This window comes from Sinocyclocheilus grahami, unplaced genomic scaffold (genome assembly GCF_001515645.1).
Source record: "Sinocyclocheilus grahami isolate Dianchi unplaced genomic scaffold, SAMN03320097.WGS_v1.1 scaffold565.1, whole genome shotgun sequence".
In the NCBI taxonomy this organism is placed as follows: domain Eukaryota; kingdom Metazoa; phylum Chordata; class Actinopteri; order Cypriniformes; family Cyprinidae; genus Sinocyclocheilus; species Sinocyclocheilus grahami.
The window spans coordinates 99,752-114,872 of NW_015505744.1; the positions used below are offsets into that span (position 1 = coordinate 99,752).

General features: G+C 38.1%; 1 protein-coding gene and 1 long non-coding RNA gene across 9 annotated transcripts in view; one reads left to right on the forward strand and one right to left on the reverse strand.

The window, feature by feature from the left end:
- The window catches only part of LOC107556334 (engulfment and cell motility protein 1-like), a 109,010-nt gene that overhangs the window by 11,194 nt on the left and 82,695 nt on the right, over positions 1-15,121 (reverse strand). For all 8 annotated transcript variants that reach the window (XM_016239421.1, XM_016239426.1, XM_016239422.1 and 5 more), the window contains one exon: positions 11,515-11,651. In XM_016239421.1, the coding sequence (XP_016094907.1) occupies positions 11,515-11,651 (137 nt within the window). The remainder of the gene's footprint in view (positions 1-11,514; positions 11,652-15,121) is intronic.
- Positions 1,660-2,850, forward strand: LOC107556338 (uncharacterized). The gene is made up of 3 exons (XR_001605266.1): positions 1,660-1,836; positions 2,373-2,433; positions 2,734-2,850. It is a non-coding gene; the product is annotated as an uncharacterized lncRNA (long non-coding RNA).

A 15,121-nucleotide genomic window follows, 5' to 3' on the forward strand; every position in this document is an offset into this window, starting at 1 on the left:
GCATTTTATGGAAAATAAAATCCATAAATGCACTGGCAGTCCCTTATGAAAATTAACCATTGTTTTACTAAAGTGACCATAGTTCAACTGTAGTATTTATAGATTTAAATCATGTGTAACAAAAAACATATTTGAACCATGTGTAAACAAAAATATAACCTAATAAGTTGCAATTAAGGCGTATTGAATGTTAAAATGCATTTTAAACTAAGTTAAGTGCTTATCGTTACCCATTTTACTCTTAGTAATTTAATAATTTAATACATTTCATAATGTAAAGGGTTAGTTAATTAGTATCGAATCGATATTGATATCGACGATACTGCCTTGAAAAATATCGGTATCGTATCAAAAACAAAATAAGTGGTATCGCCCATCCCTAAGCAATACCTGCAACGTATTCATAATGAGACTCATTTATAAATCTACTGTTGTCAACAAAAAGAAGCATTGAGGTTTTCCTGCGCATTTCCGCCAAAATAAAAGTTGAGAAAAATCAAGAACTCCATCAACATTCATAAATGTTAGTATTGTAATTTTACTGCTGTTCTGAAAAAAATAAATAAAAAGACAATAATAATGATAATAATAATTACAACAGCTCTGTTAATACATTTATTATAACACACACACACACACAGTGTTCAAATTGGGATCTGTAATATTTTCTAATGTTTTAAAAGAAGCCTCTTCTCAGCAAGGCTGCTTTTATTTGTACATTAAAAAATACATGCCTGAAGGGGGTCTGATGGCCAAAAAAATATTATTTTACCAACTTATTAATTTTAAGTTAAATTGTGCTTTGTTGGTATAATGTCTGCTAGAATGTTAAAAAATGTTCAGTGTTAAATATTTTTAAATTTGTTTTTAATAGATTTTTTCTTTGAAAAGTAAGACAAAACAGCAAAAAGCACATTTTGGCTATTTAATTTATGCAATGGTGAAACAAATTGGCAAAATACATGGGGGAAAAAACTCGAAAAACCGTGTTTGGTATTCGGCCCAGTGTTTCATTTTGTTCGGCTTCGGCCAAGAATTTTTATTTCGGTGCATCCCTAACCAATTCCAGGCAAACGGCTGTGGTACACAAGCCAAACGTTGACGAGAAACAGACAAACAAACCAACTGTAAACTAGACTGTCACTTGAGTCAGTAAGACAAATAGTGATACATGCACTGAAAAAAGTTTTTCAAGCAGTACTTCATCCAATTAATAATTTGTCTTTCAATTAAATTTACCATTATGTGTTTTATTTTTCAAGTAATATTTTTTTAGTTAAAAACATTGATAAATCTAAATATTTTTCATTAAGAGCTCAACTAAGACATATTTGTTTTGACGAATGTAAAATATCAAGGTTAGATTAACCTTTTTCGCTCTTTCTTTTCCTCGAGAGACTGTTTGTGATCGGCGAAAAATTGTTGTTTGTCTAAACGACGGGACATTTCTCATGCATTAGCTAATGTTAGCTAGTTTTCTCACGCACCTGCAGAGGACAAAACCGCGCTTGAACCCCGGACCAGCGAGTTCGACTGAGAATATTTTCGTCTTTTCCTTTTTCTTTTTCACTCGATGTTGTTTATGAGGAGTGTAAGTTAATTTTACTCATACAGGATTGCAGCGGAGGAGAGACAATGGTGGCGCTAATATGGTGAGTGCAATAATTTAACGACCACGTTTAATAGACATGGCTGTTTGAAAGAGTAAGTATAAATTAATTAACGGTATAAATACAAAAACGGATGAATATACTTCTGTTCTATCTAAGTTCAGAGACCTCTTAATGACTATCTTGTTTTGGAAGGAATAAGAAATGGAAGAGATGCTTTGGAAGTGTAAGTATGGCTCTCATAACTGTGAAAAGAGAGCGCAGCTAACATTATATAAACATTATCCCCCAGATTCACAGGCCAGTCTTGGACTAAAATGCATGTTCAAGCCGTCTTAACTGAAAATATCATGTACTGACACATCTTAAAATATGTCAGTGCCATTGTCATGTCTCAAGATGCACACCAGAAAAGTTCTTAGGGCTTTTTTATAAAAGTTATTTAAATATCCTAATTTAACCAAGGCCTAGTCCTGGCTTAAGCTAAACCCTGTCTCTATGTTCAGACATGGAAGTTATACAAGAACGAAACAATGTCGTTGTTCACATCAGGCATGTACATACATTTAAATTATTTTATGCACTAAAATGTACACTTATGCCACCTCACAGCAAAACTCCAGATCAGCTGTATGTCATGTGGGTTAACTGAGACCTGTTCTGAGGAGGATCACTTTATTGACTGGCGCACTGCACAATTAAATGTAAACCCTTAAGTCAGATGCCCTTATAAAGACTAACTTTAATGTTTGCTCTTCACAGAAAAGTTGTCAACGACAAGCCTGACATCACCCAAAGGCCAGCTCTTTTTACAGTAAACCAGGTATGTATAAGTGCATTCATCCCATGTTGTATTTTCCATAATTACAAGATTCCAACTTGGAAAAAGAATTAATGTCCTTGTAGAACTTTTAATTACCATCTGTAATCTGGGAATTTTCTGAGAGCTTCTACTTGTACCACATGATTGTACCTGACTGCTGCAGATTAATTTAGGTCCAAGGACATGAACAGCTCTAAGTAGAACATGGTGTGAACGCAGCATATGATCTTGAGTATTTGACAACAGCATTATCTAACTGACTTGATAATGTCTTTGTCGATCTGTTTCTTCCTCTGTTAGGATGCAGCTGACAAGACAGACTCCAGTAAGAATCCTCAGCGTTGATCAAGCAAGTCCATATCTAACCCATCTAGAGCGGGAATAATCTTGGAAGAAAACTTTGTAATGGATGAACTGACCGATCTCAGGCCTTCGATGTCCATTTTTTCAGACTGATTTATGCCCTGCACCTGGACTAAGTGTATGAAAAGCACTTTACATTTTATTCAGCAGGTAATGCTCAACCTCGGAAAAGGGGAGTTAGCACCTAAAATTCAGTACTGCCAATATTGTGAACTGAGAGTGGAATAAAACCATATAGTTTTGATGCCGTTTGTTGTGATTCTGAGATGAACTGTTTTATGTTAAAATGTTTTTTATGTTAAAATGTAATGGAAATGTTTCCAGATAAAAAATTCATGTTTTGTTGTGTTTTTAAATTAACATTTGGACTCGAATTAAAATAAAACAGAAAATTGCATGAATGTTCCTTTATTTGTTTGCTTTTTTACTTAATTTTTCTAGTTTAAAAAATTGGAAAAATAAAACAACTGATATAGATTTAACTTGGAAATTACACCGAAACATTTTTCATTCATCCAATTAAAAAAAATTAGGGTAATGATTCACATCTATTTTTGTTTTGATTAAATCTATATTTTTTTGTTTGGATCAAAAATAGAATTTAAATTAATTGACTTTCTTCAACAAGAAAAATATACTTCGTGCCAGGTTTTATAAAATAATTTTCATAGACATAGACAATATTGTTTAGGGCAAGTTATTTATTTTTCATTGGCTCAAGTTAAAAAAATATAGATGTGAATCATTACCCTACATTTTTTTAATTGGATGAATGAAAAAATGTTTTCAGTGTGAGCATTAGGTTTTCCTGTCTTTTTTTTTTTACAGTCAGATCATAAGCAGTGTATTGAAACCCATGCACATCCAAATGTGAAAAAACAACCATCAACAGACAGAAACAAAATGAACTAACCCAACATAAAAAGTCATGTGTTTTGTTAAAGGTGAACTATTTTTAACCTTACCTTGCATCTTAACGCAATGCTTATGGATTGCAATACTTATGTATCAAGACGTAAAAAATGTGTAATGCCCAAAGATGTCTATCTGGCCTAAGTGTGCACAGACACACTGCAAAAAAAAAAAAAAAAAAAGCCATTACATCGCAGCATGTAGTGGTCCACTAGTTGGTTTACCAGCACCTTTTTGCAGCTACAGCAGTTTGTTCACCTCCCTCGTCCAGACAGCCAATCAAAACTCTTCCCCTAATCAGGGCAGCGAGATTTATCACTCCTGTCTTATTTTAATTACAACGTCACACAGCTATCCATCATAAATTCACATTTATGCCTCTCTGTTTTTCACACCAGCACATAATTAATAGTCGTATTTATTTCCTACCTGTAATTATGCAAAGGCCATTATTTAGTCGCATCAGAAGAGTTTTTTATTGATTTAAGAAGATGAATCACATATAAGTTTATGAGCAGCTTTGCTGTAAACAAAGCTTAGAAAAGGATGATCTTTATTTATAATCCTGACATTTTGTATGCAATTTGATGCATAATATAAACAGGAACAGCCTTACAAACATTCTGCATGCATTGCTAAAGCGAACAGTGGCAACAGCCACATCATTGTCTCGGCAGACTTGCCAAATCTTGAGATCCAACTCTACACTAAACCAATCCTAACCTGATGCAATGTGGTAAGATTGCAATATGTTTGTCCATATCAAATACAACATGGCTACAAGATGCAACAAAATCAATCAAAAACCATAGTCACTCAAAAAGTACATCATCTAATTCATAAATATTAAGCAAATTGAACATTATTACATATACATACTGTGTGTCTGATGCAATCTTTGACATGGAATACACTTGTCTGTTCACACACTTGTGAGTTCAGTTCAGTTCAACATTCATGTTTATTTTAAATTAAATTATTCAGTCACTTTCAGTATGGCTAGAAAGGTCATGCAACATGATATTCAAACATCGGACCCTTTTAAAAACCCAATAATGTTCATAGTAAGTACCTATTATCATTGCCAAAGTGTGTATGTTATTGTTCCAGCCATGACACTGCAGAAATAGAAAGTGTCTAAAACAGAACTCCATTGCTTGTTGTGTATCTCAATTGTGGCTGGTTATGACAAAAACTCTGATTAACATGGAAAATATACCTTTTATCGTGTGTCGCAGTGTCACGTCTGCTTAGGACATGGTGTTAGGATCAAACTCAAAACCTCCCTATTGACACAGTTCTTCTAAGTCAAAGCTGCTTAATTAGCCTAGGAAGTCACATCAACACTCAAATCTTTACTACAGCTGCAAGAGTTGATAATCATCATTTACAACCTGTCCATCACCCAAATAGTGTTTAGATGATAAAATCTCAAATGGAAAGGAACAGAAAACAAATTTACAATAGAAGCCTGAAAGCATATATTGCACTGCACTGTCTGTGGACCCAATGGGGCAATCAGGCACAAAAAGGAAAAGGGACATTTATCTATTCCACAATTGACATGCTAATTATGCCATTTCCTCCCCCTTAACGATTTTCATAACAGTTTGATTTACATCAAAGAAATGGGCATTACTTCAAAGAAAACAAATAGATATCATTAACGGAAAAATCATTTGCTGGAAACACTGACCGCAAAGACCATGTGATGAATTTAGATGCAGTACAGTCTGGAGTAATTTTGTTCATAAATGCTGGGGGTAAGCCTATGAATAACAAGTGGAGTAGACAAGGATAAAACACCTGTGTATGCATATGCATGCCAATAGGATGCTCTGGTTAGACTCTGCTCAGAGATGAAAGGATGATGAAAACTAAAAAGATGGAGCAAATTTAATGTGAAACCAAAGGCAGGTAGGTCCATCGAATCCCTTCCGCTCGTTCTGACCTGGCTAGGGATACATTGGGTTGTGGAGCAGGTTGCTGGATGCTTGCTGAGGTGTTGGGAGGCATGGCCTGGCACCTACTGGTGTAACAGGATATTAAGCATCTCTGCATGACCATACAACCTGCAGTCATCTGTAGAGTGATGACATCTGTCAGGCTCCTGTTTTAGGTTGTATCATAAGTGCGTAACCTCCAATTGTTGTCACAGTACAGAGAATGACCACACAGATGCAGAGAAAGCCAATTGCACAAAGTCTAGACATGCCCATGCTCTCTGACAAGGAAACATTTCATAACAGGTCCTTGAACATCCTAAAAATTTCACAGGTCCTGGAAAACTCAGCAGGTGGCACTCAGTTCTCTTGGGATCCAGCCACATATCCACACCGTTGAAAGGAGCACACAGAAGTAACTCTTTCACCAAGGGCCAGCATGAAGCATGCTGAAAGCGTGCAATGCATTAAGGTCACTTAAGGTCTTAGGAGACTCAGCTCATAGCGTAGAGTAGTGCTGGTTTTGTATGAGAAAGAAAAACACAAAGAGAAAAAGAACTGAAGGAAAGGAAAGAATGGAATGAAGAAGGATAGGAAGAATAAATGTAAGCATGGAAGGGAAAACAAGGAGGAAAGGAAAGGAGGGAAGTAAGGAAAGAAGGGAAAGAAGTGAAGGAAGCAATGAAGAAGGGCAGAAAGAAAGAAAGGAAAAGGGGGAAGGAAAAAACAAGGGAAAGAGGGAATAAAGAAGGATAGGAATAATGGATAAAGGAAAGGGAATATGGAAAGAAGAAGAGCATAAAGCAAAAAAAAGGAAAGGAAAGAATGAAGAAAGGAAAGAAAATTCTATTTTAAAAAATCTTGCTTTGCAAGGGGAAGTAGTGCTGAGCACGACCAACCAAAACCTCCAGACATCATTCACTTTATGAGATCTTGCAGATTTATGCTTTGAAAAAAAAGCTGCCTGTGATATTACCGTAATCAATCAACGTTAGGCGCTAGCTGACAGCCCATCGCAGAATTCAAAAGTGAGGGGAGATATTTATTGTCTTTTTGATCGTCTACAAAGGGTCAATCCAGTGAATACTGAACCAACAAAGAAAGCACAAAGGACAAGGCCGTATACAAAAGAGATTAACCTCAATACAAGCTTTCCCTGTAAGAACAGCAACCAAAAAAGCCAAACAGACAGTGTTGATCTTCCTACACGTGGGATGCATGCACAAATAATGCTAACTTAACAAACAGCCACACATCAACGAGAGCGGCTGGAGGTCAATGTGCAACGGAGAAACGACTGATGAAGAAACGATACATTAAAGCGCTAATTCATAATAAGTACCCAAGGAGGGGCTGGGTTACGGAGGAGAGCGCAGGTTGGAGCGCTCGCTCTGGATCGCTTCCTCTTTAATCGTTAGCTGAAATCTGCCTCTAACCTGATTACTACAAGCAGCTTCGCACAAAGCCTGTCCCATCTGTGCACCTGTTTCATCTCTCGTTTCCCGACAACATCCAGGCAAATTTGCAAACGCCCCTTCATCATTTTCATTCCTCCATGCTTCCGACACGGTCTCTTCAGCAATACTCACATGCCATTGTCACCTCCATGTTTGGGAGCGCGGCTCCACGTTGGTCCAACCCAGTGTAGCAGAGATGAACCCTGACCAAGTGCAGGGACAATCGGATGGCCAGAAGGATGACAAAAAGTGGTGACAGATGGTTCCCGGGTTGCTTTGTGTGTGTGTGTGTGTGCAGATGAAAACAGACCAAGCTTTAGACAAGGGTTGCTTTCGTCTGGCCGTTCATGCCTATTAGCACTCTAAAATCTGAAAGCATCTCCAAGCAGCTCAGTTTATGGCCATTTCAGCGCTTAAACCTGATTGGCCAGACGCCACGGTTGCTTCAGCCAATGGCATTCCAGCAATATGGATCACATGGTTTGTATACAAGGGAGGGTGTCTGAAGAGGAAAAGATTGGAAGGGGGAGGGGTCGGGTTTATGCTAGCTTAAACAGAGTCACTACATCACTACTACTGCACTTGGATGCACCGAAGTGGCCATTTTAAGTCAGGTGTCATAGCTGTCTTCGTCAGAGATGATTGGGTGGAGAAGACAGCTGTTTATGAACTAAAACACACATGCACACAATAGCTGTTCTATGCTGTCGTGGCGAAGCGGGAGCAGGAGTAATTAGAATGTGGTTGCTATGGAAACAGGCAAACCACTGCCTGTCAGATTTCTTTTTGCCCCAGGAGCATCGTCGAGAGGAGACCTGCCTCCCACTTCTCGACTCCACACCTCACACACACACACATACACACACAGATGGACAGACAATATTTACAGGATGTGACAGGCCTATCATGAAGAGAGAGAGAGAGAGAGAGACAGTGGGGGAGGAGAAAAAATAGCAGGTGCGTAAAAGAAATTGTTGGTACCCTTGGAAAATATGATCAAAGGCGGCTATGAAAATAAATATTTTTATTCTTTTACTAAACCCCTTTCAAACAGTGTCACGTTCCGAACATTGTTTAAGCGACATACTTAAACATAATACTTAATACTTACGTATTGCGGTATTTTAAAAATTCATATCATAACAAAAATAAACACCGGTATTCGGTATGAACCGGTATACTGCCCAGCACTAGTTTTTCTCATTGTGATGGGAGATTAATTTGGAATTCGGCCTTTGTTTTCCCTCCTATTTATATTCCTGTGAAACAGGAAGCCATGGCTGGATAGTTTCATGTTCATAATTACCCTGGTGTGCTCAAAATTGTGAATATGAATGGGAATGTATTTCAGATATATTTTACTCATAAGAATTTCTAGGGGTACCAGTAATTGTGTCCAACATGTATTTGAGAAAAAAACATTTATTTCATAATGATATTCCCTTATAAGACTTAAGTCTTATCTTTCAAATAATGCCCTTATTTTAAGGAAATTCAAACAATAAATGCCGTTTTGACACGCTTTGATGTGGCGTGACAGATCACTGTATAAACGGCTCATTTCATACTGCATCGTGGAGCGCAAGTGAGCGCGATCATCCCTTTCTCTTTACTACTAGTTTTAACGCAAAATAAACACAAATGAACATCTCATGCCTCATGTAATCGCTCAATCAGTCTTTCAACCACATAGCATTTCATTTACCTCAGGCAAGTCATCAGTGTCCACAGCTCATTAGTTCACTAGAGAAATGTCTAGAGAAGGAAAGTCTAGAGAAGAAAAGTCTAGAGAAGAAAAGTCTAGAGAAGAAAAGTCTAGAGAAGAAAAGTCTAGAGAAGAGCATTTCGGGAAATATTAGACATACTGTATAGTCATTATATTTTACTTTACCTGTTAGTGATGTCTTAATTATTTATTTATTTAATGTATGTTTAAATAAATCTGCTATGAAACAAGTTATGACAGCCACTGTGTAAATGAATATATTTCAGTAACAAATAGAAATGTTATAATTTAGGATTTAATTTAAAAAACTGCATTATGTGCTATTTACATGTTTGCATACAATTTTTTTGGCGTTTATTGCCTTTTATTAGGACAGGACAGTAATTTAGACAGGAAGTGAAGTGGGGGAGAGAGAGAGAGAGGGGATGGGATCGGGAAAGGTCCACGAGCCGGGATTCGAACTCAGAACGCCGAAGTTTATAACGTTAAACTAGCTTCAAGCCATGTTTTATTAAGAGCTCAACAAGAATGAGCTCAAGGAATGCAAAAAAGATGCTGCCTCCTACAATTTTTTAGGGGAAAGCACTACTGTGCTTGCCTCCTCTGAGAAAACTGGCTGGAATCATTATTTATTCTTTTAGAAACTGGAGTGAGGAGGTATTATAAAGTTTATCCTTTCCTAGAAATGTGTATTCTATAGCATTAAAGGCTTAAAGAGTTATTTATTTATTCTGGAAGGATACAAGACCAACATGTAATTAACAACTGTCTCTTAAAATTGTAAGATACTATACAAAGCTAAAGTTAAATCAGCTTGGGAAGGTGACATCTGAGCAATGAAACAGAGTTATTACTCTTTAAGTCTGTATTAAGCTCCCACAAAAAGGTGGGTCTAATCTTCTTCATTCAGGATTGTGTCCACACACGACAAGTAAATACAATGGATGTCGAGATTTAGGTGTTGCACTAATTTTTTCTTCTGTGAAGAAGAACTGTAATTCATTCATGACTGAATGAATTACAGTCGTTCTACTGATGATGTTCCATTGATAAGATAGTGATAGTCTTATTACTCCATGCATGTCAGAATTGATGGTTATGTGGATTGTTATTTAGAGATCCACTGCTTTGTATTTTCCCAAATTTTGCTCCAAGGCAATAGAGGCAAGACTCACTAATACACAAAGCATTATATGAAACAAGAGCTTGATAGGACTAAAGTTTTGATTTGTGCATTTCACCATCTCAACCTTCTTGCTACCATCAAAAGAACCTGAAACAAATCAATACTGATGGCAACTTTTCATCCCTCAAGTAAAGTTTAAGACAAAGACTACTTCCATGTGTGCACACTGTTAAGACAACTGTCAGAAAGAAAGAATTGGGAGTTCTGATCAGTGATCACCAGATTAAACAGCAGTTTTATCTCTATTTTCAGCAAGCCTATTTATAATGAGGCAGGAATACAGACGAGGGGCAAAAACGAGCAGGTTTTCTCAGATGTGCTGCTCATATAAGAAAACAAAGGATGATGAATTTAATCACAGTGTCCAGAGAGACATGCTCCAGGGAGATATTTTAAAAATGAGTTTTCATGTCCATGAATCTTAATTAAGCTCAAATATACAGCTTTACATGAGATGGTATTTTATCCTGTGCTACAACTTGGGGACAAGTTTGCTGTGTGATTATCATAATTACACAAACAACAGCCTAGGAAATCTCATCCACCTCTTTTACCAGAAAAAAAGTTTGCCTCTGTCAAGAGTATGGAACTATAATTTTCACCAGCACTAACTTCAGTGAGCCCTGCCTTTCCAAGTAGTGTGAAGTAGTGATAGACCAGTTGTCTAATAACTAAGCTTGATTGGATGATAAACTATTTCAAAATCTGGTGAGAGACCTGCCACGGCATTAGAACATTTTCTATTTTCAGCTCCGAGTAAATGTCTGAGTAATGTCAAATTTTAGGGCTGTGTTCACTAGCATACTAGATAATGCTATGGTTCTGAAACTGGTATACAATTTTAAGGATACTGGTGTATTGACTGATAAAATTTTGGTATCATGAAACCCTAGCATCGGCAAATCAAAAGGTAACACTTTACTTGAAGGGGTGTGCATAAGACTGACATGACACCTTCATAATCATGACATGACACATATCATGAATATGAAGGAGGTTTTATGCATGTTTATGACAACTGTCATTAAGTGTCATTCGCTCAGTTATGTCATTTTTAATGCAAATATGACATTATTTGACCTAACCCTAACCTAACCCTACCCGTACCCTTACCCCTAACCATAGCCCATAACAAAGACATCTCAAACAATGTCATCTTTGCATTAAAAATTACATAACTGAGCGAATGACACTTAATGACAGTTGTCATAAACATGCATAAAAACCCTTCATATTCATGACATGTGTCATGTCTTGATTATGTAGGTGTCATGTCATGATTATGAAGGTGTCATGTCAGTCTTATGCACACCCCTTCAAGTAAAGTGTAACCCAAAAACCCATATTGGTTGACCAGGAAGATGTGAGGGGAAGATGAGAGAATAACACAGAACACTCAAGAGAAAGTGAACGAGCAAAACAAAGTAAGGTAAAGGGTGGCCGATGTTGAGTTAAACAGAGGTGCGGGGTCTCAATCAAAAGGGTTGCTCTTACCTTATTGAAGTCTTCAGAAGTGGCTCTCATCTCTTTCCAGGTTTTGTTGAGTAGTTGGATACAAATGCAAAAGAACTCCTCAAATGAGCGGTCGTGGGTGAAAAACATCGGGTGGAAGTCATGGCAGTTTTCGCTGGCTGTGAACAAACAAATGAGACAAAGTGATTTATATTGTCAAATGCTGCACATCAATCCACCTGAAGAAAGTTGACTTATCAGGTAAAGCAGCAATACCCGTATCTCATGACTCAACTACACCCTTTATTAATGTTGATCAGCATGTGAGTCTCAAGAGAACTTCTGACTCTCCAACAGGGACTTTGAGCATGAACTTTTAAGGAGGCTCACGTGTCTGCTTTAGTTGCCAGCTTCAGCCCTCACGTGGGCTTCTCATGCACTGACACATCAGATATGGCTGGGAACGAATGGTGCTACCTCACGATGCATCTCTCTGAAAGAACCTCTTGGCAGAGCAGACGATTATTCTCAAGCAAGAGAAGCACGCGCTTGGCTCTCAGGACACCTACACATTTGAAGTGAATGTGAACAGTTGGTTAAAAATGGCATTTTTATAGCTGTGTTTTCTTTCACTGCATTCCCCTGCCAGCCAGTCACTGGTCTTAATTCAGAAATCAAAAAAAAAAAAAAACACTTTTGAAATTCTCAAGGGCCTTAAGTGATTCTCTCTGTTCCCCACCAAAAATGAATATCATCATGCTGTACTAGTTTGTGTTACATGTGGTCTTGGTCTGGAGACCTCCTAAGATCACATAAAGGTGGCCCTTTTTCGGGTTCTCATTACGTCTCAGTCTGGTCTGGGTTTTATAATGGGCTGTCACTGAGCATCTGTCGGCCTAGTTTTTGAGGTGTCTTTGGATAATTGAGCATGTTTGGATAATGGAGCATGTTCAGCTGCTCAGTTTTAGAGAACCAGTGCACAAGAACAAAAACAAAAGTGACAGAAGTCAGGTTACAACCAAGACCCAGGGCTGACAATGCCAATGACATTTGCAGCTTGAAATTATATACAAACCCATCTATCAGGATCAAGATAGACGTGTAAATGCTCAGCAATGACGCTTTGTTTACTTTTTTATATTTGCAGTCCTAGCTCTTCTGGTTTCTCTTTTTTAACCAATGAATCCAGATTACTGCCATCTGCTGGTATGGAGACAACTTTGTCTTTCATGCATGTGTAGAACATACATGCTAGTTGGACATTGGCTGTAGTCTTTGAGGTGTGTTCATGTGGCCCGCATGCAGGCGATACCATATTTGGCTTTCATCGCTGCTAGTTCTTTAATGTCAGCTTCCTGTCTACTGTAGGCCTTTTATACGGTCTCAGGTCTGGATCTTCTAAACACATCAGCTGAATTCCAAGTCTTTCTCCAAAAAATATTCTTCTGTGAAAATTTGACTTACAATTGTTACTCTTGAAACTTTCTTACTTGTAGAGAAACTCACTTTATTCTCTTTCTTTTGTCTCATGGTGTCCCATTTTTTACTTTTCTGAGCAGTTCTAGAACTTCTCATCTCAATTTTTCCCCCACAAGGAAATTGCTTTGTTGTATCCCTCATGTCGAAGTCGCTTTGAATAAAACATCTTCTAAATGAATACATGTAAATGGATTTGGGTCTCACTTTACAGTCAATATATTCAGCATTTCTCTTTTTCAGTTCATTAAAATGGCTCTTTGACTGACAAGCGTCAAGGGGTATTGGTCTGAGTCATAGCAGGTATGATAGTGGCCTGGGTCTAGGAGGGTTTGATCTTGACTCCTATTAGCCTTTTACTAGGCTTACAAGCACATAAAATTCTACGTACATAGAGATGGCATATAGATGGATGAGATGTTGGCTGATTACCCTCATACGAATGATAAGAGATAGACTCTCTCTTCATCTCGCCACTTCATAAATGATCCTCAAAGATTTTCCCCCCTGGGATATTACCAAAGCAGGATTATGGAATGAGAGCTCTGTGATGATCTATGCGAGATTAGTGCTTTATAAAAAAAGCTTGAATCAAATCAGAATGGCTGCGTGGGAAATTAAAGTCTGGGAGAGCGCTATAAAAACGGAAGGTGCCATTATTGTGTTCATAAACAGGAGCAGTCAAGGTGAAAATGAAACCCGGGCTTTCACCCTGAGGCCCTGCAGCAGCAAGCACCTATGTGTGTGTCAGCTATGCTGCTTTAATACAAACACTACTCGAGTGGAATGGTTGCTTTGAATGAGAGCCACTGTTTGAAGCTTCAGAGTACCGTCAAAGCCCCTGCAGTTGGCCAGTAATTGCATTGGCTAGATAGAAATTGAAACTTCACAGCATAATGAATGATGCCTGGAGGGGCAATGGGGCTTTCATTGAGTGTGACGTCAAGTGGACCAGTCAATCTTAGACTCAATCCACCAGACCGCCCTAGTCACAGGGCCTGGTCCTTTGGGATGGCTCCAACTGATTCATTGTAATAGTTTCCTTCTCCTTCAGAAGTCAGAGGAGTTCAAGGGTGTGCTGAAGGGGAGGGCAGCACTATCAGCTCCCGCATGCTGAGGAATGAAATGTCAGAGTCACTTTGGCTCTCACCTAAGCCCTGAGCTCACAGGTTTGAACGGTATTAACAGTCTGACGCAACTCCACAACTCTAGCTGGCAGTCATGCTGAATGCAGAATCTCATTAAACCAGAATGTTCTCTCGTATTGAAACTAAAGGATCCTCAAAGATCTTCCTGACCTTTTATCTTCAAAGCTGTGCACAATCCTTCCTTTATTTTAATTTTACTTTCTGCAGCTTCCAAGTTATTAGTTATTTGCAACTCAGGTGATTAGCTCAAAAAGTTTGCATGAGCAAAAATGGCAGAATTCAGTGACATATTTCCATGGATGCTACACCTGCAGAGCAACAGCCCTTGAGATGTATGGGAGTATTTGTGCAGTTATTATAGACCTCCTATCCATTATGTCCACATTCACAAGTACGATTACATCATATAACATCATTACATCATTTTAGTCAGTTTCCCATGACTGACACATAACTGAGGAGGCAGGGATATTATGTGCATGGTGTGAATATTAACATGGGCTTTATGCCCTCCGGCTAACAACCATAGCACAGTGTAAATAGCATACAATTCAACATGTCAACTGGTTAGCTGGGCAAGCAGAAGGGTTGTCAGATACACATTAAAAAACCTGTTGCAAGGCGCAAAAACCAAGCGCAGTCATGTCTGACCTCCCATACTCCCCCTCTGAGTCTGCCATGAATCAGCATCATACTAGCATTCAATACAGGATGAGTTATGATTCCTCACATAGAATTCTATGAAAACACATCCTTTAACACTTGTTTTCAGAGCATAATAGGCCTGCCAATCATTGATTTTACAACTGACAAAAGTAGTTTTAGAAGCCAAAATTATCACAGCAATCCACACAGGATGTGAAATGAGGACCAACACATGGAAGTCTAACTGTGACAAACTCTTTATGATATTGATTCGATATCATTCACTCATGTATTGTTTATAGAGAAATTATGTAATGGAGTGGCCATCTGCTGATGCCTCAAGGCAAATGACGAGCCACAAAGTGCAGAAGTGAATCATC